The sequence below is a fragment of the Cervus elaphus genome, chromosome 18 (assembly GCF_910594005.1).
Source record: "Cervus elaphus chromosome 18, mCerEla1.1, whole genome shotgun sequence".
NCBI classification, from domain to species: domain Eukaryota; kingdom Metazoa; phylum Chordata; class Mammalia; order Artiodactyla; family Cervidae; genus Cervus; species Cervus elaphus.
The window spans coordinates 41,448,561-41,475,058 of record NC_057832.1 but is presented as its reverse complement, the minus strand read 5'-3'; the positions used below and the strand labels follow the sequence as shown (position 1 = coordinate 41,475,058).

Sequence of the window (26,498 nt, the reverse complement as noted above, 5' to 3'; positions counted from 1 at the left end):
TCTCTTCAAGAAAATTAGAAATACCAAGGAAACATTTCATGCAGATGGGCACCATAAAGGACAGAAACAGTATGGACCTAAAAGAAGCAGAAGATATGAAGAGGTGTCAAGAATACACAGAAGAACTATACAAAAAAGATGTTAATAACCCAGATAACCACGACAGTGTGATCACTCACCTAGAGCCAGATATCTTGGAATGCAAAGTCAAATGGGCCTTAGGAAGCATCATAAGGAACAAAGCTAGTGGAGGTGATGGAATTCCAGCTGAACTATTTCAAATCCTAAAAGATGGTTCTATTCAAGTGCTGCATTCAATATGTGAACAAATTTGGAAAACTTAGGACTGGAAAAGGTCAGTTTTCATTCCAACCCCAAAGAAAGGAAATGCCAAAGAATGTATAAACTACCGCACAATTGCACTTATTTCACACATTAGCAAAGTAATGCTCAAAATCCTTCAAGCTAGGCTTCAAAAGTATGTGAACCGTGAACTTGCAGATGTTCAAGCTAGATTTAGCAAAGGAAGAGGAAGCAGAGATCAAATTGCCAACAACTGCTAGCAAGTGTTGAAAAAAGCAAGAGAAATTCCAGAAAAACATCTACTTCTGCTTCATTGACTACGCTAAATCCTTTGACTGTGTTCACTTCAGTTCAGTTGCTCTGTCACGTCCAACTCTTTGCGACCCCATGGACTGCAGCACGCCAGGCCTCCCTGTCTTCACCAACTCCCAGAGTTTACTCAAACTCATGGTCATTGAGTCAGTGATGCCATCCAACCCTCTCATCCTCTGACTGTGTAGATCACAACAAACTCTGGAAAATTCTTAAAGAGATGGGAATACCAGACCACCTCAGCTGCCTCCTGAGAAATCTGTATGCAGGTCAAGAAGCAACAGTTAGAACCGGACATGACAATGGACTGGCTCAAAATTGGGAAAGAAGTACATTAAGGCTGCATATCATCACCCTGCTTATTTAACTTATATTCAGAGTACATCATGAGCAATGCCAGGCAGGATGAAGCACAAGCTGGAATCAAGACTGCCAGGAGAAATACTGATAACCTCAGAAATGTGGATGACATTATCCTTGTGGCAGAAAGCGAACAGGAACTAAAGAGCCTCTTGCTGAAAATGGAAGAGGAGAGTGAAAAAGCTGCCTTAAAACTCAATTTTCGAAAAACTAAGATCATGGCAACTGGTCCCATCACTTCATGGCAAACAGATGGGGCAGCAGTGGAAACAGTGAGACTTTATTTTCCTGGGTTCCAAGACCGCTAAGATGGTGACTGCAGCCATGAAATGAAAAGATGCTTGCTCCTTGGAAGAAAAGTTATGATGAACCTAGAAAGCATATCAAAAAGCAGAGACATTATTTTGCCAACAAATCTCTGTATAGTCAAAGCTGTGGTTTTTCAATAGCCATCTATGGATGTGAGAATTGGACCATAAAGAAAACTGAGTGCCAAAGAATCGATGCTTTTGAACTGTGGCATTGGAGAAGACTCTTGAGAGTCTCTTGGACTGCAAGGAGATCAATCCAGTCCATCCTAAAGGAAATAATCCTGAATATTCACTGGAAGGACTGATGCTGAAGCTGAAGCTCCAATACTTTGGCCACCTGTTGCGAAGAACTGGCTCACTGGAAAAGACTCTGATGGTGGAAAAGATTGAAAGCTAGAGGAGAAGGGGATGACAGAAGATGAGATGGTTGAATGGCATCACCAGCTCGATGGACGTGAGTTTGAACAAGTTCCGGGAATTGGTGATTAACAGGGAAGCCTGGTGTGCTGCAGTCCATGGGGTGGCAAAGAGTCAGCCACTACTGAGCGACTGAACTGAATAACTGAATCAAAACAATGTGGTACTGACAGGAAACAGACACAGATCAACGGAACAGAATAGAGAGCTCAGAAATGAACCCACAGTTATATAAGCAATTAATCTATGATAAAAGGGGTAAGAATACACAGTGTGGGAAAGACTGTCCAGTTAATAAACAGCGTTGGGAAAACTGGACAGCTACATGTAAAAGGCTCAAACTGGACTACTCTCTCACACCATGTACAAAAATAAATTCAAAGTAGATTAGAGGCTTAAACCTAAGACGTGAAACCAGAAAACTTACAGAAGAAAGCACAGGCAATATAAACTAGAGCTCCACGAGAGAAGTCATGGCAATGAGAAGCCTGAGCACCACAACTACAAAGTATCCCCCCCGTAGCAAGCTCACTGCAACCAGACAAAGGCCTCGTGCAGCATCAAAGACCCAGCACCCACAAAAATAAATATTAAATTTCAAAAACATTTTATATGGAAAGACAAAGGAAATTTAGAAATAGCTAAAACAACTTTCAAAAAGAAAAATAAGAATAAAGTAGAAGGAATCAGTTTACCTGATTTCAGGACCATGTGGTACTGATGTAGGTAAATGATAAATGTTACAGGATAAACAACCTAGAAATAGATCCACAGAATATGCCCAAGTGATTTCTGACAAAGTGCAAAAGCAACTTAATGGAAGAAAGATACCTTTTCAACAAACGCAATTGGACAACCATAGGGTAAAATAAACAAAAAAGAACAAACTTCAACCTCAAATCTACACATTATATAAGAATGACTCAAAATGGATCAAGGACTTTAAAAATAGGAGGAAATCTTCTAAGAGCAAATAAAGAGTTCTTAGATTTGACACCAAAAGCATGATCTATAAAGTAAAAACTAACTGGACTTCATCAAAATTAAAAACTTTTACGCCATGAAATACCTTGCTTAAGAGGATAAAGGGGGAAGGTAGAGAGTGGGAAAAAATATTTAGTAATTTAGTAACTACATATTCAACAAAGGACTAGTATCTAGATAATACAAGGAGTACTCAAAACTTAACTGTTAAAAAAAAAAAAAAAAACTTAACTGTAAAAATATAAACAGTTCAATTAGAAAATGGGCAAACGACATGAAGACTCATTTCACTGAAGAGGATAAACTGATGGCTAAAAAACATATGAACAGATTTTCAACATCAGTAGCCACTACAGAAAATGTAAATTAAAACCACAATAAGGTATTACTACACACCTATCAGAACTGCTAAAATGAAAATACTAACACCACCAAATGCTAGTGAGGATGTGGAGAAATTAGAACAGTCATACACTGCCACTAGGAATGTAAAATGACACTATCAGTCTAGTAAACAGGTTGGCAGTTTCTTAAACCATAAATAGGCAACTACCATACGACCCAGAAACTCATGGATATTTACTCCAGAGAAATGAAAACTTACAATGATATTATGATTAATAAGATATATACATTTTGGTCTTAATCCATGGTTCCTAGCACACAGCTCCAAAATTCCTATTATTTCCTAATTGACATAGAGCAAAGGTATAAAAACGATATGAACTTAAGAGAAGCAGAAGATATTAAGAAGACATGGCAAGAATACACAGAAGAACTATACAAAAAAGGTCTTAATGACCTGGATAACCACGATGGTGTGGTCACTCACCTAGAGCCAGACATACTGGAGTGTGAAGTCAGGTGGGCCTTAGGAGGCATTACTATAAACAAAGCTAGGGGAGGTGAAGGTTTTTCAGCTGAGCTACTTCAAATCCTAAAAGATGATTCTGTTCAAGTGCTGCATTCAATATGCCAGCAAAATCATAAAACTCAGCAGTGGCCACAGGACTGGAAAAGGTCAGTTTTCATTCCAATCCCGATAAAGGGCAATGCCAAAGAATGTTCCAAGTACCACACAACTGAGCTCATTTTACAGGCTAGCAAGGTAATGTTCAAAATTCTTCAAGCTAGGCTTCAACAGTATGTGAGCCAAGAACTTCCAGATGTATAAGCTGGATTTAGAAAAGGCAGAGGAAACAGAGATCAAATTGCCAACATCCTTTGGATCATAGAAAAAGCAAGGGAATTTCTGAAAAAAAAAATCTACTTCTGCTTTATTACCTATGCCAATGCCTTTGACTGTCTAGATCACAACAAACTGTGGAAAACTCTTAAAGAGATGGGAACACCAGACCACCTGACCTGCCTCCTGAGAAATCTGGAAGTTAAGAAGCAATAGTCAGGGCCGGGCGGCCGCAGGCGAGGTGTAACGAAAAACAATGAGACTCCAATGGGCGGCAGTTGCAATTTTTCTTTACGCTGAAATAGGACTCATTCTAATCTTCTGTCTACCTTTTATTCCTCCTCAGAGATGGCAGAAGATATTTTCCTTTAGCGTTTGGGGTAAAATTGCAAGTTTCTGGAACAAGGCTTTTCTTACTATTATAATCCTATTGATTGTTCTGTTTCCAGATGCTGTGAGAGAAGTAAGAAAATATTCCTCGACTCATACTATTGAAAAGAGCTCAGCCAACAGACCTGCTGCCTATGAACATACACAAATGAACTCTTCAGGTCTCAAAGAAATCTTTACATTTCTGGATTTTCATTATTTTTCTGGCTAGTGTTGAGACGTCTGGTTACCCTTATTACTCAGCTGGCAAAAGAGCTGTCAAACAAAGGAGTACTTAAACGTCAAGCAGAAAATATTAACCAGGCTGCCAAAAAATTCATGGAAGAAAATGAAAGACTGAAATGGCTCTTGAAAAACTATGGCAAGGAAGAAGAAGAACACGTTTTGGGAGCAGAAAATAAAAAACTAGAAGAAGACAAAGAAAAACTGAAAACTGAATTAAAGAAGGCTTCAGATGCCCTTTCTAAGGCACAGAATGCCGTGATGATAATGAAGATGCAATCAGAGAGACTTTCAAGAGTGTGACCGGCTCCTGAGAGAACACGCAGGACTTCAGCGTCGTGCAGGGAAAGGCAAGAAACGCCTGTGAACCCTGTGGAAGCAGAGTGTGAGTGCACCAGGCCAGGGGACGTGTCATCACGCCAGCCCCCAGGAAGCTTAAAACTCAGCTCAGAAAACATACTGTGGCCAGCCAGTGTTTTTTTAATGCCACACACATAGACTTATCAGAATGGCATTATCACAGTATTGATGATGTTTCAGATATATTGTAAAGCCTGTATTCCAGCTCTTAAATAAAATATAAGCATGTTAAACACTTTATTTAGATACTGACAGTAACACTGGTGTATGGTGGCTGAAAAACTGAAACATGAAAACAGTGACCTTGAGTGCTTTTTTTTAAGCCTAATGGTACTAGTTAACTCTTTTAAGAGAGTTGTATTGATAATTATATTTTCAGTATTGTGTTTCTGCACCTGTTAAACTATTTTTGTTGACATTTGTGTTAATACATCATTAGCAGGCATTCTGCTTTTTTAATGTTCATCTGGAATGGAGTTTACATCTATTTGCATAACTGCCATAGCACTGAACTGAAATTACTTTACAACAATGTGGAATTCTTGAGATAGAAAGTTTATGTATAATGTATCCAAAAAGCAGTGTTTCCCATTGCTGTGAGAGTTGCTAATTATACAGATATTACCTCATATATACATACACTGGTGTCACAGTTTCTCTGAGGTGTTTCTATATTCTGCAAGCTACATATTAAATACTATTTTCCATTCATATATTCATTTAGTTTCTTTTAGGAGAGGATGATTGCTATATTAATGTGATTTAGGTTGCTCCAGTGTTTAGACTTGAAAGCTACCTTCCTTGTTTCTTAAAGACCTAGATATAAAAGAAAATGGAAAATAAAAATAAAAAAAAAAGAAGCAACAGTCAGAACCGGACACGGAACAACAGACTGGTTCCAAATCAGGAAAGGTGTATTGTCACCCTGCTTATTTAACTTATATGCAGAGTACATCATGAGAAGTGTCAGCCTGGATGAAGTACAAGCTGGAATCAAAATTGCCAGGAGAAATATCAACAATTTCAGATATGCAGATATCACCACCCTTACGGCAGAAAGCGAAGAAGAACTAAAGAGCCTCTTGTTGAAAGTGAAAGAGGAAAGCGAAAAACTTGGCTTAAAGCTCAACATTCAGAAAACTAAGATCATGGCATCCGGTTCCATCACTTCATGGCAAATAGATGGGGAAACAATGGAAAAAGTGACTGACTTTATTTTTTTGGGCTCCAAAATCACTGCAGATGGTGACTGCAGCCATGAAATTAAAAGACGCTTGCTCCTTGGAAAAAAGGCTATGACAAACCTAGACAGCGTATTAAAAAGCAGAAACATCACTTTGCTGACAAAGGTCAGTATAGTCAAAGCTATGGTTTTTCCATAGTCATGTATGGATGTGAGAGTTGGACCATAAAGAAGCCTAAGTGCCGAAGAATTGATGCTTTTGAGCTGTGGTATTGAAGAAGGCTCTTGAGAGTCCTGTGGACAGCAAGGAGATCAAACCAGTCAATCCTAAAGGAAGCTACCTCAATATTCATTGAAAGGACTGATGCTGAAGCTCCAATAGTTCGGCCACCTGATGCAAGGAGCCAACTCACTGGAAAAGACCATGATGCTGGAAGAAATTGAGGGCAAGAGAAGGTGGCAATAGAGGATGAGATGGTTGGATGGCATCATCAACTCAAAGGACATGACTTTGAGCAAACTCAGGGACGCAGTGGAGGCCAGGGGAGCCTGGTGTTCTACAGTACATGGGGTTGCAAAGTCAGACATGACTGAGTGACTAAACAACAACGAATGATGCCTCCATTAAAACCTCTGAAGAAAGGCATCTGGATGCTTCCAGGCTGGTGAGCATACGGAGGTGCTGGGGAGAATGACAGGCCTGGGGAGGACACAGAAGCTCTATGCCTCCCCTAAGTCCTGCCCTGTGCACCTCTTCTATCCAGCTGTTCCTGGGTTGTGTCCCTTCATAATAAACTAGCAATCTCTTAAGTAAACTTCCTTCCTGAGTTCCGCAAGCCATTCTAGCAAATTACTGAACCCAAGGAAAGGATCATGGGAACTTCTGTCTTTTGACTTACAGCCGGTTCTCAGAAGCACAGGTGACAACCTGGCCTTGAGAGTGGCGTCTGAAATGGGAGCAGTCTCGTGGGAGCTGACAGCCAACTCCAGGTAGATGGTGTCAGAACTGAGTTAAACTGCAGAACACCACCGGTCTGAACTACAGGACTGCTTGGTAGGGGAAAAAATACCACTAATCTATTCAGAAGAATTCTGAGTGTTCAGAGAGAAAAACAGTGAGTAGTTTTTTTCTTATACGTTGACACCAAAACCTGTGAATGAATGTATGCAGCAGTTTTATTCAGAGCCAAAAACTGGAAACCACTTGAAACAAACTATGGTATATCCATACCATGTAATACTAGTGAGTAATAAAAAGGAGCAAACTACTGATACATTAAACAACTTGAATGAATCTTCAGACAATTAAAATAAGTGAGAAGTACCAATCCCAAAATGTCCTTTGTTATGATTCCATTTGTAGAACATTCTTAAGATGACAAAATTATGTAAACAGAGAACAGGCTAGTGGTTGGTAGGAGTTAAGAAGTGGGTGTGACTACAGAAGGGAAACAGGAAGGATCCATGGGTGACAGAATTGTTCCGTATCTTCACTATATCAATGTCAACATCCTGATGGTCATATTGTACTCATTCTGTTACATGCTACCAACTGGGAGAAACTGGGAAGAGGGTACACAGGGTCTATCTCTGAATATTTTTCTTAAAATTATGTATGATCTATAAGCATTTCAACATTTTAAAAGTCTACTCCCTTTTTTTCACATATATAAGAAAGCATAAACAGATGAACATAAAGTTAACAAAGAATTAAAAGTAAAAATAGTCTTTCCCCTCTCCTGCTTCAATGTCTACCTTTTAACTGTGTGCTAACTACATGATGGACTTTTTACTCTCTTGCAACTGCTGAATCTTTCATATAGAAGAGTAAACATAAGAATAAAAAACATCCTGTGATTATACATAACGTAATCTCTTTACCAATGTTCCCTGGAAACGTCCTGGCTTCTTATACCATGCTTTGTTGCCTTCCTCTTCACAGACACACAGATGATCCATAAGTCCATTACTATATAGAAAGCATTTTCCTAACAAAGAAGATTACAATGGTCAACAATTTTTCACACAAGTGTATTATTTTTATAGATGATCAAAATAAAAATACAAGGAGCAGCGTGAACAAGGCAAAATTTTGTCTTCACCTTTTAGGATGAAACAAACAATCTGATTTGTTTATTGACAGCACTGGGCTCTAAACTCACACTGGTGAAAAGCAATTGAATAAATTACTGGATTCTGTTTGCAGGACTATAGTCAAAAAATATACACAGAAAAAAATTCTCTTCAGTTATCTGAGGGAATGGTGAGGGAAGATAAGAGGAAAACCTCTTTTGGAAAGACAGTATGGGTGTGCCTCTTCTCTATCTGATCAGAAGAAAACTGTGGTATATAAGGGAAATTCAGACCAAAATACATTACGAAACAATGCATATCTGAATCTTAAAAGAGCTCATTACAAGGAAAAAATTTTATTAACTATATGAGGTGATGGATGCTGGCTAAATTTATTGTGGCAATCATTTTTCAATATATACATATATGAAATCATTATACTGTACTCCTAAAACTAACACTATGTTCTATATCAATTACACCTCAACTGAAAAAGTAGATTATGAAAAAGTATGTGTTTCATGATCTCAGCCCATGTAAACAATGCTATGCTTTGTCCCTTTCTCTGTACTTTTTTACTGCTTAATCTAGACATTGGTCAGCTCCCTCCTAATTGACTACAACTTTTTCTAATGACTCCTTCCCATTATTGGATTCATTCTCGCTCCCATAATTGTCTTCTCCATTTGACCATATATAATTCTGTCAGTTTCATAATACACTGGTCTACCTTTAATATATAGGAAACTACTCTGCTTTCCATCCCTTCCTACCATCCACCTATCCTTTCATCCACCTGAATATCTGTTGTTCATTCTCTCTCCCTGATATGCATTCAACAGAGTGTCATTTATGTATGAGCTTTTTTACAGTCTGTTTTCTGCTATTTATGTATGTTTGAAACAACATTATCTTTATAAAAACTGCAAAATATGGATCAAGGAATTGTTATTTTGCCTATCTAATAAAAACATATAACTACTCTTCTCAAAGTCCATATAAGCTATAATGTCCAGCAATTAACCAAGCTGCTTGATAAAATATTGAATTTTCTATTACTATTCAAGCAACAATTAGATCCCTGTTAGAGGAATACTGTAGGATGGGCACAGCTCTTGGACTAAAGTAGGAAGCTAGATTCAAGGTCCCTTATAAGTAAAATTCTGTTCTTACTTGTGAGGCATATACTGAAATACAAAATTGTCCTCTCCATTTGTTAGTAGGTTCATGAAAGTGTTATATGCGTTATGTATATACACACATATACACACAGGCTGTTGACCCTTGAACAACATGAGTCTGAACTGTGAGGGTCTACTTATACAGATTGTTTTCAATAGTAAATACTACAGTGTTACACGATCTGCAGTTGGCTGAATCCAAGGATGCGGAATTGCAAAAACAGAGGAATTATGGACACTGAGGGCCAACTATAAATTATAGGCAGATTTTCAGCTACACCAATGGTGGGCAACATTAACCTCCTCATTCTTCAAGGGTCAACTGTACTTGTTTTCTGCCTAGACTTCATCAGGTACAACTAAGAAATGAGGAAAATGTTTCCGCATGAGGATAAAGGCATCAGTTTTCAAAAACTGGCAAAAAGAGAATATTATTAAAAAAAAAATGAATACAGTGACATTTAAAAACCTAACATAACATTTTCAGGATAAGGTGAACACATACCTTTGGGGAATGGGTTGTTTTGGGCTTGGAGTCGAATTTTAACAACATCAAAGGGTGTCACTATGAAGATACATAAAATTTCAATTAACAAGTGATACCTGTAATTTGTATAGATGTTTGTCCAAAGAACACAAAATACACCACATGATACCTATATAATGGTTAAAACTATTTATCATAAAGTGGTTTAAAACTTAAACCTTTAAACACTTAAAGTGTTAACATTCTAATTTTTTGCACTTGAATTTTGTTTAAAGAGGACCAATGAGAAAATGTAGTTACTTCTTTCACAGGTACTAAACTCTCACTTATACTATTTCTACAGCTATAATTCCATTAACATTAAAGCTAAAATACTAGTATTTGTAAGAAAATATGTTATCTAAGATAAAAAATGTTCCAAAAGACTACTTAAACATCTGAAGATAACTATGTATTACAAGTAATCAATAAACAAGTAATATAAGTTTCCCTATACTAAATTAAAGTCTCCCGCTGTTAAATTCACCTGTATCAAATAAAAACCACAGGTATTGCAAATTTGAGTAAACTAGCCATAACTCATTCTTGCTACCATATTGTGTTACTCTAATTGGGAAAAGTGCAGCAAAGGAAAATGGGCATTATGATCTGAAGTAAAATACTACATTCTAAAGCAATTAGTTTACATTTGTTCTAGCCATCTTGGGCTTCCTGGTGGCTTAGACAGTAAAGAATCTGCCTGCAATGTAGGGGACCTGGGTTCAACCCCAGGGTCAAGAAGATCCCATGGAAAAGGAAATGGCAACCCACTCCAATATTCCTGCCTGGAGAATTCCATGGATAGAGAAGCCTGGTGGACTACACTCCATGGGATCGCAAAGAGTCAGACACGACTGAGACGAACACCTGCTATCTTATTTAAATAAACTAGCCAACTCATTAAAATGTTAAACTGTCACCTACTATGTCATTTGGCCGTGTCTATAAGAAATTCGACTTCCCTGGTGGCTCAGACGGTAAAGCGTCTGTCTACAATGCGGGAGACCCGGGTTCGATCCCTGGGTGAGGAAGATCTCCTGGAGAAGGCAATGGCAACCCACTCCAGTATTCTTGCCTGGAAAATCCCATGGACGGAGGAGCCTGGTGGGCTACAGTCCACAGGGTCGCAAAGAGTTGGACACAACTGAGCAACTTCACTTCACTTCATAAGAAATTCATTTAAAAAGACAGAGAAAGGTAGTCCAGAGAAATTTAAGCAATTCACTAAAAGCAAAGTAAAAGATATTCTGAATTTGTTGCCACTGTAAGTTGCCCAACTTCTGTGTTTTTCATTAGGCTAATATTTAACCCCATATTTTTACTATTTTAAAAAAGATAATAGTCATAAAAGTTTGATATTGACAGAGACCTCAAAGAACTTCAGATCTAAGCCCCTAAATTTACACAGGAAAAATTAAGTTCAGAGAGAATAAGGACAATCCCAAAAGTACATTCATCCTGAGAACAGCAAAGCAAAGACTAAAATTCTAGTCTCTCAATTCTCTGTCCAAGGCTCTTTCCTGTTATCATGATGAAGCATGAATGATAATATTATCAGTATTTCAGAGTTAATCTCAAGTGGGATCAATAATTCATTCAGATACATAATCTACATCCTAACATGATTTTACCCATCAGGGATGTCAGTATAGCTCCAGTGCAAGAGGCAAACATTTGCTGAAGCGGTGTCACTGTGATGACTGGTGGTCCCTCTGATTCAGGATCCATATCTTTAACTAACAGCAGCAAAATCTGTTAAAGAAAAGCAAGATGTAAGCTAAAAGTGTAACAGAAGATGCCCTCAAAACTAACTGCTAAAAGTTAAATAAACTATAAAAACTAAAACCAGTATTACTATCCAAGCACATGTTGTTGACCAGCAAAAGTATACATAGAAGTTCTATACGCAAAGGCACTACATAACTGTCATTAATAGAACATGTTCTCAGATGTTCCAAAAGTGGTATTGTACTTCAGCTAAGCTACGTGAGCAGCATCACATTTGCAAGACAAATCAATAGAGCATTAAGAAAACAGACTCTGGCCATGCAACAGAATGAACGCAGTTGACCAGTAAGACTCAAAATCAGAATTCGGCCTCATAAGAACCACTCAAGATACTTGAATCTAGTAGAGTTATCAGCAAATATAGCACTATTTTTATTGCACTGCAAACACTGCTGCAGAAATACAAAATAAATCAAAAGCATAACCTTCATAAAAAGCATTATTTTAGAAATAAAATAGAAAAGCAACATATACTCTTTCTGAAAAACTCAACACTAGAGTATAAAAATCACTTATAAACTTCTTATTAAAAAAATAACCACCGGCAACATACAGTATAATCTTTCCAAAGGTCTATGTACACAAAAACACAAATATGGAGGCAGATTCCATCTAACCAGATATGTACAAACATTCACATATCTATACATGCATCTTTTTTGAAAGACAAAATAGATTAACACCATTCATAACTTTTAGAGCCAGCTTTGATGCTTAAAAATATAGATGTGTTAATAAATACAGATTGACATTATAATTTTTAATGTTTACATGGTTTTCAATTAGATTTACTTAGTCAGCCTCTTAGATATTCAGGTTATTGCCAATTTACTAATTCTTTAATTTCATAAACTCACATAAATATCTTCATACACACATCTTATTGTAGTATCTTTACAATTACTATAGGAGAAAAAGTAAGACTGCTGGGATAAGCTAAAAACCTGAGAAAAATTACCAATGTTTTCCAGAAATACTGGACCAATATATATTTCTATGGTAATGTATGAGTTATTGTTAGCCCATAAATTCACCACTCTCTCATACTACATATCACTTATTTTTTCTGACCCATTTGAAAGTAGACTGCATACATCATACCCCCTTCATCCTAAACACCTCAGAATATTTTCATATAATTGAAGTACCATTACCAAATTTAGGAAACTTAATGCTGACAGTATTCTAAAGTTCATTTTCCAATTCTGTCAATTATCCCAATTACGACCTTTATAAAAATGAATGCTTCTATTGTTTCTTTAGGCTTTTATTATTTACTTACCTGATTTAAGTCTTTTCCTCAACTCTATGTTCCAATATTTTATTGTTTGTAACATCAGTATCTGAAAATCTGTAGTGAAAAAAGAAAGAAACTGTCTTATCTTTTCACACAGGAAAGGGATAGCAAGCCTAAAGGAAAGGAGTATATAAAAACTTTAAAACATAAATCAACTAATACTTATTAACTATTATTTATTAAATATTTTTATTAAGTATTTTGCAGAATATGAAGAGCACTCCAGAAATATTATCATAGAGTTATGAAAGTATTATCACACAAAAATCTTCATATTATCCCAGCAAATATACTCTACTTTAAAACCAGACAATTCTAAACCTGAACATACTGATCCATCTTAGTATCAACAGGAGTTGAACAACCAGATTTTGTGGCCCTTGGGGGAAATTCAGACTAAAGTAACAAGGTAAAGGTTGCCACAATACAGGAGCAGGAAACACTCTGGTCTACAGGACTAAGGTCTTAGCTTCTTCAAGTGAAAGTAAGGTGGGAAAAAGGTGGCAGGGAGATGCACTGTTCTAGAATAAAGGAATCCACTCAAATGCATCCTGGTTTAAATAAGAGAACTTTAAAAAGCCAGTTTGAAAGTAACTAAAGAAATGTGAATGTGGGTTGGATATCAGATATTTATACACTATTCTTGATTTTGTTTGGTCAGATAATGTTATTGTGCTTACATAAGAGGTCTTTTGGAATGATTTTGTTTGCTGCCCACTGTACAATATTACAGACATCTATCTATAGTTCTTCAGGCATTCTTGTTTACTAGATCTGATTTCTTGAATCTATTTGTCAAATTTCCTCTTCTTCAATAAACAATGCAAAGAAATGGAGGAAAACAACAGAAAGGGAAAGACTAGAGATCTCTTTAAGAAAATCAGAAATATAAAGGAACATTTCATCCAAAGATGGGCACAATAAAAGACAAATGGTAAAGACCTAATAGAAGCAGAAGAGATCAAGAAGAGATGTACAGAAGAACTATACAAAAAAGGTCTCAATGACCAGGATAACCACGATGGTGTGGTCACTCACCCAGAGCCAGACATTGTAGAGTGTGAAGTCAAGTGGGCCTCAGAAAGTAATGCTATCAATAAGGCTAGTGGAGGTGATGGAATTCCAGCAGAGCTATTTAAAATCCTAAAAGATAATGTTATCAAAGTGCTGCACTCAATATATCAGCAAATTTGGAAAACACAGTAGTGGCCATAGGACTGGAAAAGGTTGATTCTCATCCCAGTTCCCAAGAAGGGTAGTACTAAAGAATGTTCAAACCACTGGACAATTACTCATCTCCCATGCTATTAAGGTTATGCTCAAAATCCTCTAAGCTAGACTTTAGCATCACGTGAACTGAGAACTTCCAGGCATACAAGCTGGATTTAGAAAAGGCAGAGGAATCAGAGATCAAATTGCCAACATTCGCTGGATCACAGAGAAAGCAAGGGAATTCCAGAAAAACATCTACCTCTGTTTCATTGACTATGCTAAAGTCTTTGTGTGGATCACAACAAACTCTGGAAAGCTCTTAAAGAGATGGGAATACAAGACCATCTTACCTGTCTCCTGAGAAACCTGTATGTGGGTCATGATGCAACAGTCAGAACTCTGTATGGAACAACTGACTGGTTCAGGAATGAGAAAGGAGTACAACAAGGCTGTTGGTTATTGTCACCCTGTTTAATTAACTTATACGCAGAGCACATGATGAGAAATGCCAGGTTGGGTGAGTTACAAGCTGGAATCAAGACTACCAGGAGAAATATCAACAACCTCAGATATGCAGATATACCACTCTAATGAGAGAAAGCAAAGAAGAACTTAAGAATCTCTTCATGAGGGTGAAAGAGGAGAGTGAAAAAGCCAGCTTACAACTAAATATTAAAAAAAAAAAAACCTAAGATCATGGCATCTGGTTCAATCATTTCATGGTAAATAGAAGGGAAAAAGGTGGAAGCAGTGACAGATTTCCTCTTCTTGGGCTCTAAAACCACTGCAGATGGTGACTGCAGCTGTGAAATTAGAAGACAACTGCTTCTTGGCAGAAAAGCTATAACAAACCTGTGTTAAAAAGCAAAGACATTACTTTGCAGACAAAGGTCCATGTAGTCAAAGCTATGGTCTTTCCAGTAGTCACACATGGTTGTGAAAACTGGACCATAAAGAAGGCAGAGCAGTGAAGAATTGATGCTTTTGAACTGTGGTGCTGGAGAAGACTCTTGAGAGTCCCTTGGACAGCAAGGTCAAACCAGTCAATCCTAAAGGAAATCAACCCTGAATATTCGTTGGAAGGAATGATGCTGAAGCTGAAACTCCAATACTTTGGCCACCTGATGCAAAGAGCCGACTCACTGGAAAAGACCCTCATGCTGGGCAAGACTGAGGGCAGGAGAAGAGAGAGACAGAGGATGAGATAGTTGAATGGACGATGGACTGACTCAGTGGATGGACCCCGTGGACATGAGTTTAAGTAAACTCCTGGAGATAGTGAAGGACAGGAAAGCCTGGCATGCTGCAGTCCATGGGCTTGCAAAGTTGGACAGGACTGAGCGACTGAACAAGAAGTATCAAGTGAGAACCTTGAGATTCTGATTCCATCTGCTTGATGATTAGTCACGCTCAGTGTCCTTTTCACATACCGTTGGTCATTTGTACCTCATCTTTGAAAAATGTCTATTAAAGTCTTCTATCCATTTTTAAATCAAATTATCTGTTTTTTAAGCTGCAGGTGCTCCATATGTGAAGCAGTGATCCAATTTCATCTTATTCTATGTTAAAATAGATAACCACTTTTCCCAGCTCCAAATATTAAATCTCTCTGGGACTTCCCCGGTGGTCCAGTGGTTAAGACTTTGTCTTCCAATGCAGGGGGTATAGGTTCAGTCCTCGGTCAGGAAGCAAGGATCCCTTAGGCTTCAGGGCCAAAACACCAAATGATAAAAGCAATATTGTGACAAATTCCAAAAAGACTTTAAAAATGGTCCATGTCAAAAAAAAAAGAATTTAAAAAAAATATTAACTCCCTCCTTTCTCCTTTAAACTGACATACTACTTGGTCAAAAATAAGACAGAGGTTCATGACATTGTACAGGAGACAGGGATTAAGACCATCCCCATGGAAAAGAAATGCAAAAAAGCAAAATGGCTGTCTAAGGAGGCCTTACAAATAGCTGTGATAAGAAGAGAAGCTAAAAGCAAAGGAGAATAGGAAAGATATTCCCATTTGAATGCAGAGTTCCAAAGAATAGCAAGGAGAGATAAGAAAGCCTTCCTCAGCTATCAATGCAAAGAAATAGAGGAAAACAACAGAATGGGAAAGACTAGAGATCTCTTCAAGAAAATGAGAGATACCAAGGGAACATGGTATGGACCTAACAGAAGCAAAAGATATTAAGAAGAGGTGGCAAGAATACACAGAAGAACTGTACAAAAAGATCTTCACAACCCAGATAATCATGATGGTGTGATCACTCACCTAGAGCCAGACATCCTGGAATGTGAAGTCAACTGGGCCTTAGGAAGCATCACTACGAACAAAGCCAGTGGATGTGATGGAATTCCAGTTGAGCTATTTCAAATTCTGAAAGATGATGCTGTGAAAGTGCTGCACTCAATATGCCAGCAAATGTGGAAAACTCAGCAGTGGCCACAGGACTGGAAAAGGTCAGTTTTCATTCCAATCCCAAAGAATGCTCAAACTACTGCATAATTGCACTCATCTCAAATGCTAGTAAAGTAATGCTCAAAATTTTCCAAGCCAGGCTTCAGCAATACGTGAACCATGAACTTCCAGAGGTTCAAGCTGGTTTTAGAAAAGGCAGAGGAACCAGAGATCAAACTGCTAACATCTGCTGGATCACTGAAAAAGCAAGAGAGTTCCAGAAAAACATCTATTTCTGCTTTATTGACTATGCCAAAGCCTTTCACTGTGTGGATCACAATAAACAGTGGAAAATTCTTCAAGAGATGGAAATACCAGACCACCTGACCTGCCTCTTGAGAAACCTATATGCAGGTCAGGAAGCAACAATTAGAACTGGACATGGAACAACAGACTGGTTCCAAATAGGAAAAGGAGTCCGTCAAGGCTGTATATTGTCACCCTGCTTTTTTTTGTGTGTGTGAAGCAGATAATTTTTATTAAAATCCGTGTAACATGCCAGAGCTTTTTTCACTTACAGTATTATCTTTTAATTCTTAAAATAACACTAAGAGATAATAATTTTTACTCCTTTTTTTTTTTTTTTTTTTTACTCCCTTTTTCAAATGAGGAAAGCTGGGGCTTAGAGACATTTCCCAAGGTGGCATGGATAAATAACAGATCCAGATTCAAATTTAGATTTATTTCATCCAAAGCCTGTCTTGTTTCTAGTAAATATTAATATCATTGTTGCTTCCTCTGGTATATGTCTAACAGATAAACTGACTGATAATTTGCTGATTTTTCATTTGACCTGTGGACTATTAGATGGAGAACTTTGTTCTGCTATATTCCTTTTTATTAGAGGATGAGTGAAGTGAATTTTCCCCAAAGATTGCTTGGATTTGATTGTATCTTAATTAACTAAGAGATCTGGATGAAAGTTCTGCCAGTCTCTCAGTATGTCCTTAGGCAAGTCATCCAACTTTGGGCGGAGGGGCTTATTTCCTTTTCACAGACAAACAAACTTTTGGATTATATAGTCAAGATTTCTTACATCTCAGAGATTCTAGTTATCTTAGGAGATAGAATTGGCAGAAAGGTTACAGATTTATTCATCTTTTTTGATGAATCTCTTTATTTTTTGGAGTTTTATGCTAATGATATATTTCCCAGCAATAAAAGATGGGAGGGGGGAAAGATTCTCTGACCTACATGTTTCTGTAGATGTTATTTGTTTTGTTTTTTGTTTGTTTTTTTTTTCCTTTATTTTTATTAGTTGGAGGCTAATTACTTCACAACATTGCAGTGGGTTTTGTCATACAGTGACATGAATCAGCCATGGAGTTACATGTATTCCCCATCCCGATTCCCGCCCCCCGCCCTCCACCCGATTCCTCTGGGTCTTCCCAGTGCACCAGGCCCGAGCACTTGTCTCATTCATCCCACCTGGGCTTGTCACCCTGCTTATTTAACTTCTATGCAGAGTACATCATGAGAAACGCTGGGCTGGAGGAAGCACAAGCTGGAATCAAGATTGCCAGGAGAAATATCAATAACTTCAGATATGCAGATGACACCACCCTTATAGCAGAAAGTGAAGAGGAACTAAAAAGTCTCTTGATGAACATGAAAGAGGAGAGTGAACAAGTTGGCTTAAAGCTCAACATTCAGAAAACTAAGATCATGGTATCTGATCCCATTACCTCATGGGAAATAGATGGGGAGACAGTGGCTGACTTTATTTTTTGGCGCTCCAAAATCACTGCAGATGGTCGTGACTGCAGTCAGGAAATTAAATGATGCTTACTCCTTGGAAGCAAAGTTATGACCAACCTAGATAGCATATTAAAAAGCAGAGACATTACTTTGCCAACAAAGGTCCATCTAGTCAAGGCTATGGTTTTTCCAGTGGTCATATATGGATGTGAGAGTTGGACTGTGAAAAAAGCTGAGCACCGAAAAATTGATGCTTTTGAACTATGGTGCTGGAGAAGACTCTTGAGAGTCCCTTGGACTGCAAGGAGATCCAACCAGTCCATCCTAAAGGAGATCAGTCCTGGGTGTTCATTGGAAGGACTGATGCTGAAGCTAAAACTCCAATACTTTGGCCACCTCATGCGAAGAGCTGACTCATTGGAAAAGACCCTGATGCTGGGAGGGATTGGGGGCAGGAGGAAAAGGGGACAACAGAGGATGAGATGGCTGGATGGCATCACCGACTCAATGCACATGAGTTTGAGTAATCTCCGGGAGTTGGTGATGGACACGGAGGCCTGGCGTGCTGCGATTCATGGGGTCGCAAAGAGTCAGACAAGACTGAGGGACTGAACTGAACTGAACTGAAGTTTCATTTCGGTATGGAACAGCTTCTGGTCTCTCTATTCTATTTGCCAACTTATCCATCCTTAAACTGTAGCACATTGTATTAGTACGCCCTAGTAAGTCCTCATGTTTGGTAGGGTAAGTCTACCCTCCCTGTTCCTCTTCTTCACAAGTGTCATGATTACTCTTGGCCCTATGGTCCCTTCACAGAAGTTTAAAAATCATCTTACCATGTTCCTTGAAAAACCTCTTTGGGATTTTGACTCAAATTGAACTGAATCTACAGATAAAACTGGTGAGGATTTTAACTGTGAATACCGTCTATTCTTTCATTTCAGTTCAGTTCAGTCGCTCAGCTGCGTCCACCTCTTTGCGACCCGGTGGACTGCGGCACACCAGGCCTCCCTGTCCATCACCAACTCCCAGAGCTTACTCAAACTCATGTTCATTGAGTCTGATGCCATCCAACCATCTCATCCTCTGTTATCCCCTTTTCTTCCCACCTTCAATCTTTCCCAGCATCAGGGTCTTTTCCAATGAGTTAGTTCTTCCTATCAGGTGGCCAAAGTATTGGAGTTTCACCTTCAGCATCAGTCTTCCAATGAATATTCACGACTGATTTCCTTCAGGATTAACTGGTTTGATCTCCCTGCAGTTCAAGGGACTCTCAAGAGTCTTCTCCAACACCACAGATCAAAAGCATCAGTTTTTCGGCGCTCAGCTTTCTTCATAGTCCAATTCTCACATCCATACATAACTACTGGAAAAACCATAGACTTGACTCGATGAACCTTTCTTTCATTTATTCAGATCTTAATGTTGTTCTGAGAAGCTTTTTAAAATTTGTCCTATAGAGATACTGCATTATTTGTGGCAGATCTAGTTCTAGGTACCTGATAATCTCTACTACTAACATAAAACAGTGTCTTCCTTTTAATCACATGTTCTCTGTGCACTTGGGCTTCCCTGATAGCTCAGTTGGTAAAGAACCTGCCTTCAATGCAGGAGACCCCAGTTAGATTCCTGGGTTGGGGAGATCCTCTGGAGAAGGGATAAGCCACCCACTCCAGTATTCTTGGGCTTCCCTTGTGGCTCAGCTGGTAAAGAATCCGCCTGCAATGTGGGAGACCTGGGTTCGATCCCTGGGTTGCGAAGACCCCCTGGAGAAGGGAAAGGCTACCTGCTCTAGTATTCTGGCCTGGAGAATTCCATGGACTGTAGTGCATGGGGTTGTAAAGAGTGAGACATGACTGAGCGACTTTCACTTGTTCTGTGCAGTTAGAACATGCAACTGATTTTTTTGTCTATTAAGCATGTATCCAGTCAATTTTGCTAAAAAAAAAATCCTCTATTATTTTTAACTGTTGACTGATAGACTCTCGTGAGTTTTTTATGTAAATGTGCATGCTATGCTGTGTTCAGTGGCTCAGTCATGTCTGACTCTTTGCAACCCCACAGAATATACCCCATTCCTCTGTAAATGGAATTGTCCAGGCAAGAATACTGGAGTGGGTTGCCATTTCCTCCTCCAGGCAATCTTCCCAACCCCAAGGGGTGAAACTGCATCTTTTGCATCGCAGGCGGGTTCTTTACCATTCTGCCATGTGGGAAGTCCATCAAAGTGCATATTTGTCTGCAAACAATGACTGATTTCCATCATTCCTAATCATCATGCTACCATCTTAATATCCTTTTTGTATAGCTAAGATGTCTAATACAATATTAGATAAAAAATAAAGAAAATGAGTATATTTGTTCCATCTCTGAATTTTAAAAGAATTCTTCTAAGATTACCCAGGAGAATGAAGTTTGTGCTAGACTTTTTATCCATTTATTTTTAAACAGACATTCTTCATCACATTAAGGAATTTTCTTTCCAATCCTAATTTGCTATAAAGACTTTCTTTCTTTTTCTTTCATTCTTTTTTCTATTCCAGTTTTACTAAAGTAAAACAGATATAAAATTCCTAAGGTTATTATAGTGACTTGATATATGTATATGCTGTGAAAAAGTACCTTCTATCTAATTAATCAGCACATCCATCACCTCACATATTTAGTGATACTTCTTTTAGTGAAAAGATTTAAGTTCTACTTTCTTAGCACATGTCAGTTATACAACACAGTATTATCAATTATAGTCACCACATTTTACATGAGATCTTCAAACTGTATTCCTCTTATAGGTGGAAAATTTCGCCATTTACTAACCTCTCCCTATTTCCTCCACACCCTGGCCCCTGACAATCACTTTTCTACTCTGTTTCTGATTTTTTTAAGAGTCCACATATAAGAAGTACTATGCAGTATTTGTGTTCCTCTTTCTGGCTTATTTCCCTTGGCATAATGTCAAGGTCCATCAGTGATGTCACAAATGGCAGAATCACTTCTCCTGGCTGAGTAACATTCTATTTATGTATACCACATCTTATCTTCACAATTTTACTGATTAATTGACATACAATGAACTGCATATAATTAAAGCTTACAACATGAGTTCTGACCACCTGTGACACTATCACTAATCAACAAAATGAACGTAGCTGGCAGGCCCATTGGTGTCCTGCTGCTGCTCTGCCAGTGCTCCTGCCCAGCACCCACGCCGGCCCTGAGGCAGCTGTGGCCTGCTGTCCTACAGTTTAGTTAGAATTTCTGACAATTCCCATGAATGGAATCACACAGTATGTACTGATTTTCTTTTGGCATCTTTCATTCACCGTAAGTGTTCTGACACTCATTTATGTATTGATACTTACTTCCTTTCTGTTACTAAGCAGTATCCCACTGTATAGATATACTACAATTTCTTTATTCATTCCCTGGCTGATACAAATTTAGGTTGCTTCAAGTTGGGGACTAGTACAAATAAAGGGGCTATGAATTATTCACTGATAAATCTTAAGTAAATAAGTAGAAATAAAATGGCTGAATCAAACGGCAAATGCATGCTTAAATTCTTAAGAAACTGCAAACGTATTTTCCAAAGCAGTTTTATCATTTTATAGTCCCACCAACATGTAAGTTCTGGCTGCTCCATATCCTTAAAACACTTGGTACAGTTATTTTTAAAAACTGTAATCATTTTAATAGCAGAGTAGTGATATCCCAATGTAGTAGTACTTTGCATTTTCCCAAGGAATAATGATGTTGTGCATCTTTTCAAAATATGCATAATTTTATTATTTGTTGAATAAATAGTCGGAAAATTTCATGTATTTTTTTGGTGATGAAAAGGTTATGAATACTTTGTACATAAACAATCACCAACCTTATTACAAAAAAGTAATAACATATACTAAGCCAAAGAAAGTCTTCCCTGATGGCTTGGACAATAAAAAATCTGCCTGCAATGCAGGAGACCCAGGTTGATCCCTGGGTTGGGAAGATTCCCCAGGAGAAGGGAATGGCTACCCACTCCAGTATTCTTGTCTAGAGAATTCCATGGACGGAGGAGCTGGCGGGCTACAGTCCATGGGGTTGCAAACAGTTGGACACAACTGAGCGACCAACACACACAAGCCAAAGAAGAGAAATCCTTATTGAGTTTTATAATTTTTGGCCATTTGAGTCACTACAATGTAAATTAATCACTTGTAACATAAGAGATACAATACTCTTCACTATATACATGGGTTTCTCATAGCCACAAGTATTCAATTCCACAAATCACTATAAATTTTAAATGCATAAATACTCCATTTGGTAGTGGCTACTTCCATGGGGAATTTTAAACAGGCTATCTAACATTCATCCTTTAGATCGTCCTCAAGTATTAAACTACTCTTTTGCTACTGGGAAAAACAGACACACAATTTACCAAACAATTTATCACAATAAGCCTCATTCTAGTCATGAGACAGGTCTCAATCAATTTAACAACATTTAAATAATATAAAATGTGTTCTCTGACAACAATAGAATTAAACTAGAAAAGAATAACAGAAAGGTATCTGGAAGCCCCTAAATAATGGGAAGCTGAATAACACACCCCTAAACATCTCATGGATCAAAGTAAAAATTAAAAAGCATTCTTACACTTAATAATGAAGTGTTGAAGGTTTCCTTTTGATATCAAGCACATGATAAGAATATACATTATCACTACCCCTACTTAATGTTTTATTAAAGTTTCTAGCCATCTATTTAAGAAAAAAGTACATATGTTTATAAAGGAAAAAAAATCAGTATTTCCAGATGACATAATTGTGAATACAGAAAACTTAAACTCATCATAGAATTATTAATATTAATAAGTTAGCAATGTTGCTAGCTATAAAAATCAATATGCTAGGCTTCCCCGCTAGCTCAGTGATAGAGAATCTGCCTGCTGATGCAGGAGAGACAGGTTCAATCCCTGGTCCAGGAAGATCCCACATGCTGCAAGGCAAGCCTGTGCGCCACAATTACTGAGCCTGTGCTCTAGAGTCCAGAAGCTGCAACTACTGAGGTCACCTGCCGCAAGCACTGAAGCCTAAACCCTCCAGAGCCTGTGCTCCACAACAAGAGAAGCCACCACAATGAGAGGTGCATGTACCCCACAACTAGAGAGCAGCCCCTGCTCATCGCAACTAGAGAAAAGCCTGTGCAGCAACAAAGACCCAGCACAGCCAAATAAATAACTACTATTTTTTAAAGTTATTAAAAACCATTTCTATATACCTGTAATACATAGAAAATAAAATTTAAAATAAACAGCATGTACAGGAGCATGGAAGAATTTCATGTACTCTGGGGAGAAGTTTCACAAAACATTCTCAAGACATCTGTTTAAAAAACACAAAATTTCACCAACTAAAAGGTCTTTCTGGGTGGAGTCCAGATGACAGAGCAGGAGGATGCTGAGTTCACAACTTCTCACACCCCGGGCACCGACCAGGGCTGCTGAGAGGCCTCAGACACCTAAGGGATGGGAGGAATTCCCAAGCGACTGGGTAGGATGACAGGGGCAAAAAGAGGAAAAAGAAAAGTAGAGGTGGGATGGGAGCAGAAACCCTGAGCAGTAGCAGGAGGATGAGAGGGGTCAGCACTCTCAGAGGGGCCCGCCCACAGAGGGAGGATTAGCAGGGATGGGAAGGGACTTTGGGAGACAGTGGATCAGAAGGGAATGTGCCCAGCATCTCACCCACCCACTCAGGCACTGACAAGTCTGCTGGGGTCTTGGGCCTGAATCTCCACCTTCTGGGGTCCCCTCCAGTCTAGAGGGTCCTAAGCCTAGCCCCGCCTACCACCACCACCAAGGGTCTTTTCTAGCTGCTGGGGTCTCCAGCCTAAGCACCTTCCTCTGCCGAAGGCCTTTTCTGGCTTTTTCTGCTGTTGTAGTTTTGTTTCACTTTGTTGTTGTTGTCTCGTTTTCACTTCTCCTAAAATATCTCTTTTCTTTTTTTTTTTCTCTTTCTTACTGTTTTGCTCCTTTTTCTTTGTTGTCTACCTACCCTACCCCCCGGCATGGCATACAGGGGTCTCCGTTCCCTGGCTGGGGGTTGGGCCTGAGCTCCCATGGTGGGAGCACCACATCCAAACCACTAGACCAACAGGGAATCTAGGATCCCAGGGAATGTTAACTGGTGTGAGCTATCCCAGAGGGCCTCATCTCAGCACCAAGACTCAGCTCCATCCAACTGCATGCAAACTCCAGTACTGGACACTGCAGGTCAAACAACCAGCAAGGAAAGAAACAAAGCCCCATCCATCCAAAAAAAAAAAAAAATGAGATGACAAAACAATATAGGACAGACGAAGGAGCAAGGTAAAAACTTACAAGATCAAATAAATGAACAGGAAATAGGCAATCTACCCAAAAAAGAATTCAGAGTATTGATAATAAAGACAACCCTAAACCTCAAAAGCAGAAGCGAGGCACAGATCAAGAAAACAGAAGAAATATTTACCAAAGACCTAGAAGAACTAAAGAACAAACAGTGATAAACAACACAACAACTGAAAGAAAAAATACACTAGAAGGAATTAATAACTGAAGGACAACTGAAGGACAACTGAAGCAGAGAAAATGAATAAGTGAGTTGGAAGACTGAATGGTGGAAATAATTGTTGAAGAGCAGAATAAAGAAAAAAAATGAAAAGGAATGAGGGGAGTCTCAGAGACCTCTGGGACAACATTAAATGCACCACCATTCAAATTACAGGGATCCCAGAAGAAGAGAAAGATAAAGAGTCTGAGAAAATACTCGAAGAGACTATAGTCAACAACTTCCCTAACACAGGAAAGGAAATAGTCAACTAAGTCCAGGAAGCACAGAGTCTCATATGGGGTTAAACCCAAGCAGAAACATGCTGAGACACATATTAATCAAACTAACAAAAATTAAATTCAAAGAAAACAATATTAAAAGCAGCAAGGGAAAAGCAACAAATAGCACACAAGGGAATCCCCATAAGGTTATCAACTGATTCTTCAACAGAAACCTACAGGCTAGAAGGAAGTGGTGGAATGTATTAAAAGTAATGAAAGAGAAAAGCCTACACCAAGATTACTCTATCCAGCAAGGGTTTCATTCATATTTAACAGAGAAATCAAAACCTTTACAATCAGGCGAAACTTAACAGAATTCAGCAACACCAAACCAGTTTAATAACAAATGCTAAAGGACCTTCTCTAAGAAGAAGAAAACTTCTCTAGGAAGAAGAAAAATAACCACAAAAACAAAGCCAAAACAATTAAGAAAATGGTAATAGGAACATACATATTGATAAGTACCTTGAATGTAAATAGAACGATTGCTCCAACCAAAAGACATAGATTGGCTGAAGAGATATAAAAACAAAATCCATGTATATCCTGTCTATAAGAGACCCACTTTAGACCTTGGGACACATATAAACGGAAAATGAGAAGACAAAAAAATATTCCATGCAAACGGAAATTGAAAGCTGGAGTGGCAATACTCATATCAGGTAACTAGACCTTAAAATAAAGGCTGTTTCAAGAGACAAGGAGAGTCACTACATAATGATCAAGGAATCAATACAAGATGATATAACAATTATAAATATACATGCACCCAACATAGGAGCACCTCAATACATAAGGCAAATACTAACAGTCATAGAAGGCTAAATACAGCAACAGAATAATAGTGGGGAATTTTAACACACCACTTACACCAATGGACAAACCATGTAGTCAGAAAATAAATAAGGAAACACAAGCTTTAAATGGCATAACAAACCAGTCAGACTTAACTGATACTTACAGGACATTCTACCCAAAAGTGGCAAAACACACTTTCTTCCCAAGTGCATACAGAACACACTCCAGGAGAGATCACATCTTCATTCACAAATCAAGTCTTGGTAAATTTAAGAAAACTGAAATCATATCAAGCATTTCTTCTAACCAAAATGCTGAGATTAGAAATCAATTATAAGGAAAAAAAACTGTAAAAAAAAAAAAATACAAACACATGGAGAAAAGAACTACACTTCTAAATAACCAAGAGATCACTAAAAGAAATCAGAGGAAATCAAAAAAACATAGAAACAAATGACAATGAAAAACACAACTTAAAATCTACAGAACAAAGGAAAAGCAGTCCTAAGGGAAATTTGTAGCAACTCAATCTCATCTCAAGAAACAAGAAAAATCTCCAACAAACAATTGGGTGCTTCCCTGGTGGCTC

The 26,498-nt window shown here is 38.3% G+C and overlaps 1 protein-coding gene and 1 pseudogene across 2 annotated transcripts in view; one reads left to right on the top strand and one right to left on the bottom strand.

The window, feature by feature from the left end:
* Positions 1–26,498, bottom strand: part of LOC122674278 (solute carrier family 25 member 40) — an 89,567-nt gene that overhangs the window by 27,582 nt on the left and 35,487 nt on the right. The window contains exons 2-5 of one of the 2 annotated variants that reach the window (XM_043872475.1): positions 12,879–12,947; positions 11,440–11,560; positions 9,788–9,847; positions 7,910–8,016 (exon numbers count right to left, since the gene is read on the bottom strand). In XM_043872475.1, the coding sequence (XP_043728410.1) occupies positions 7,910–8,016; positions 9,788–9,847; positions 11,440–11,536 (264 nt within the window). In that variant the 5' untranslated portion in view covers positions 11,537–11,560; positions 12,879–12,947. Of the gene's footprint in view, positions 1–7,909; positions 8,017–9,787; positions 9,848–11,439; positions 11,561–12,878; positions 12,968–26,498 lie in introns of those variants that run through there. The other variant, XM_043872476.1, reaches the window with a different exon arrangement.
* On the top strand, positions 4,111–4,852 carry LOC122674279 (annotated as a pseudogene).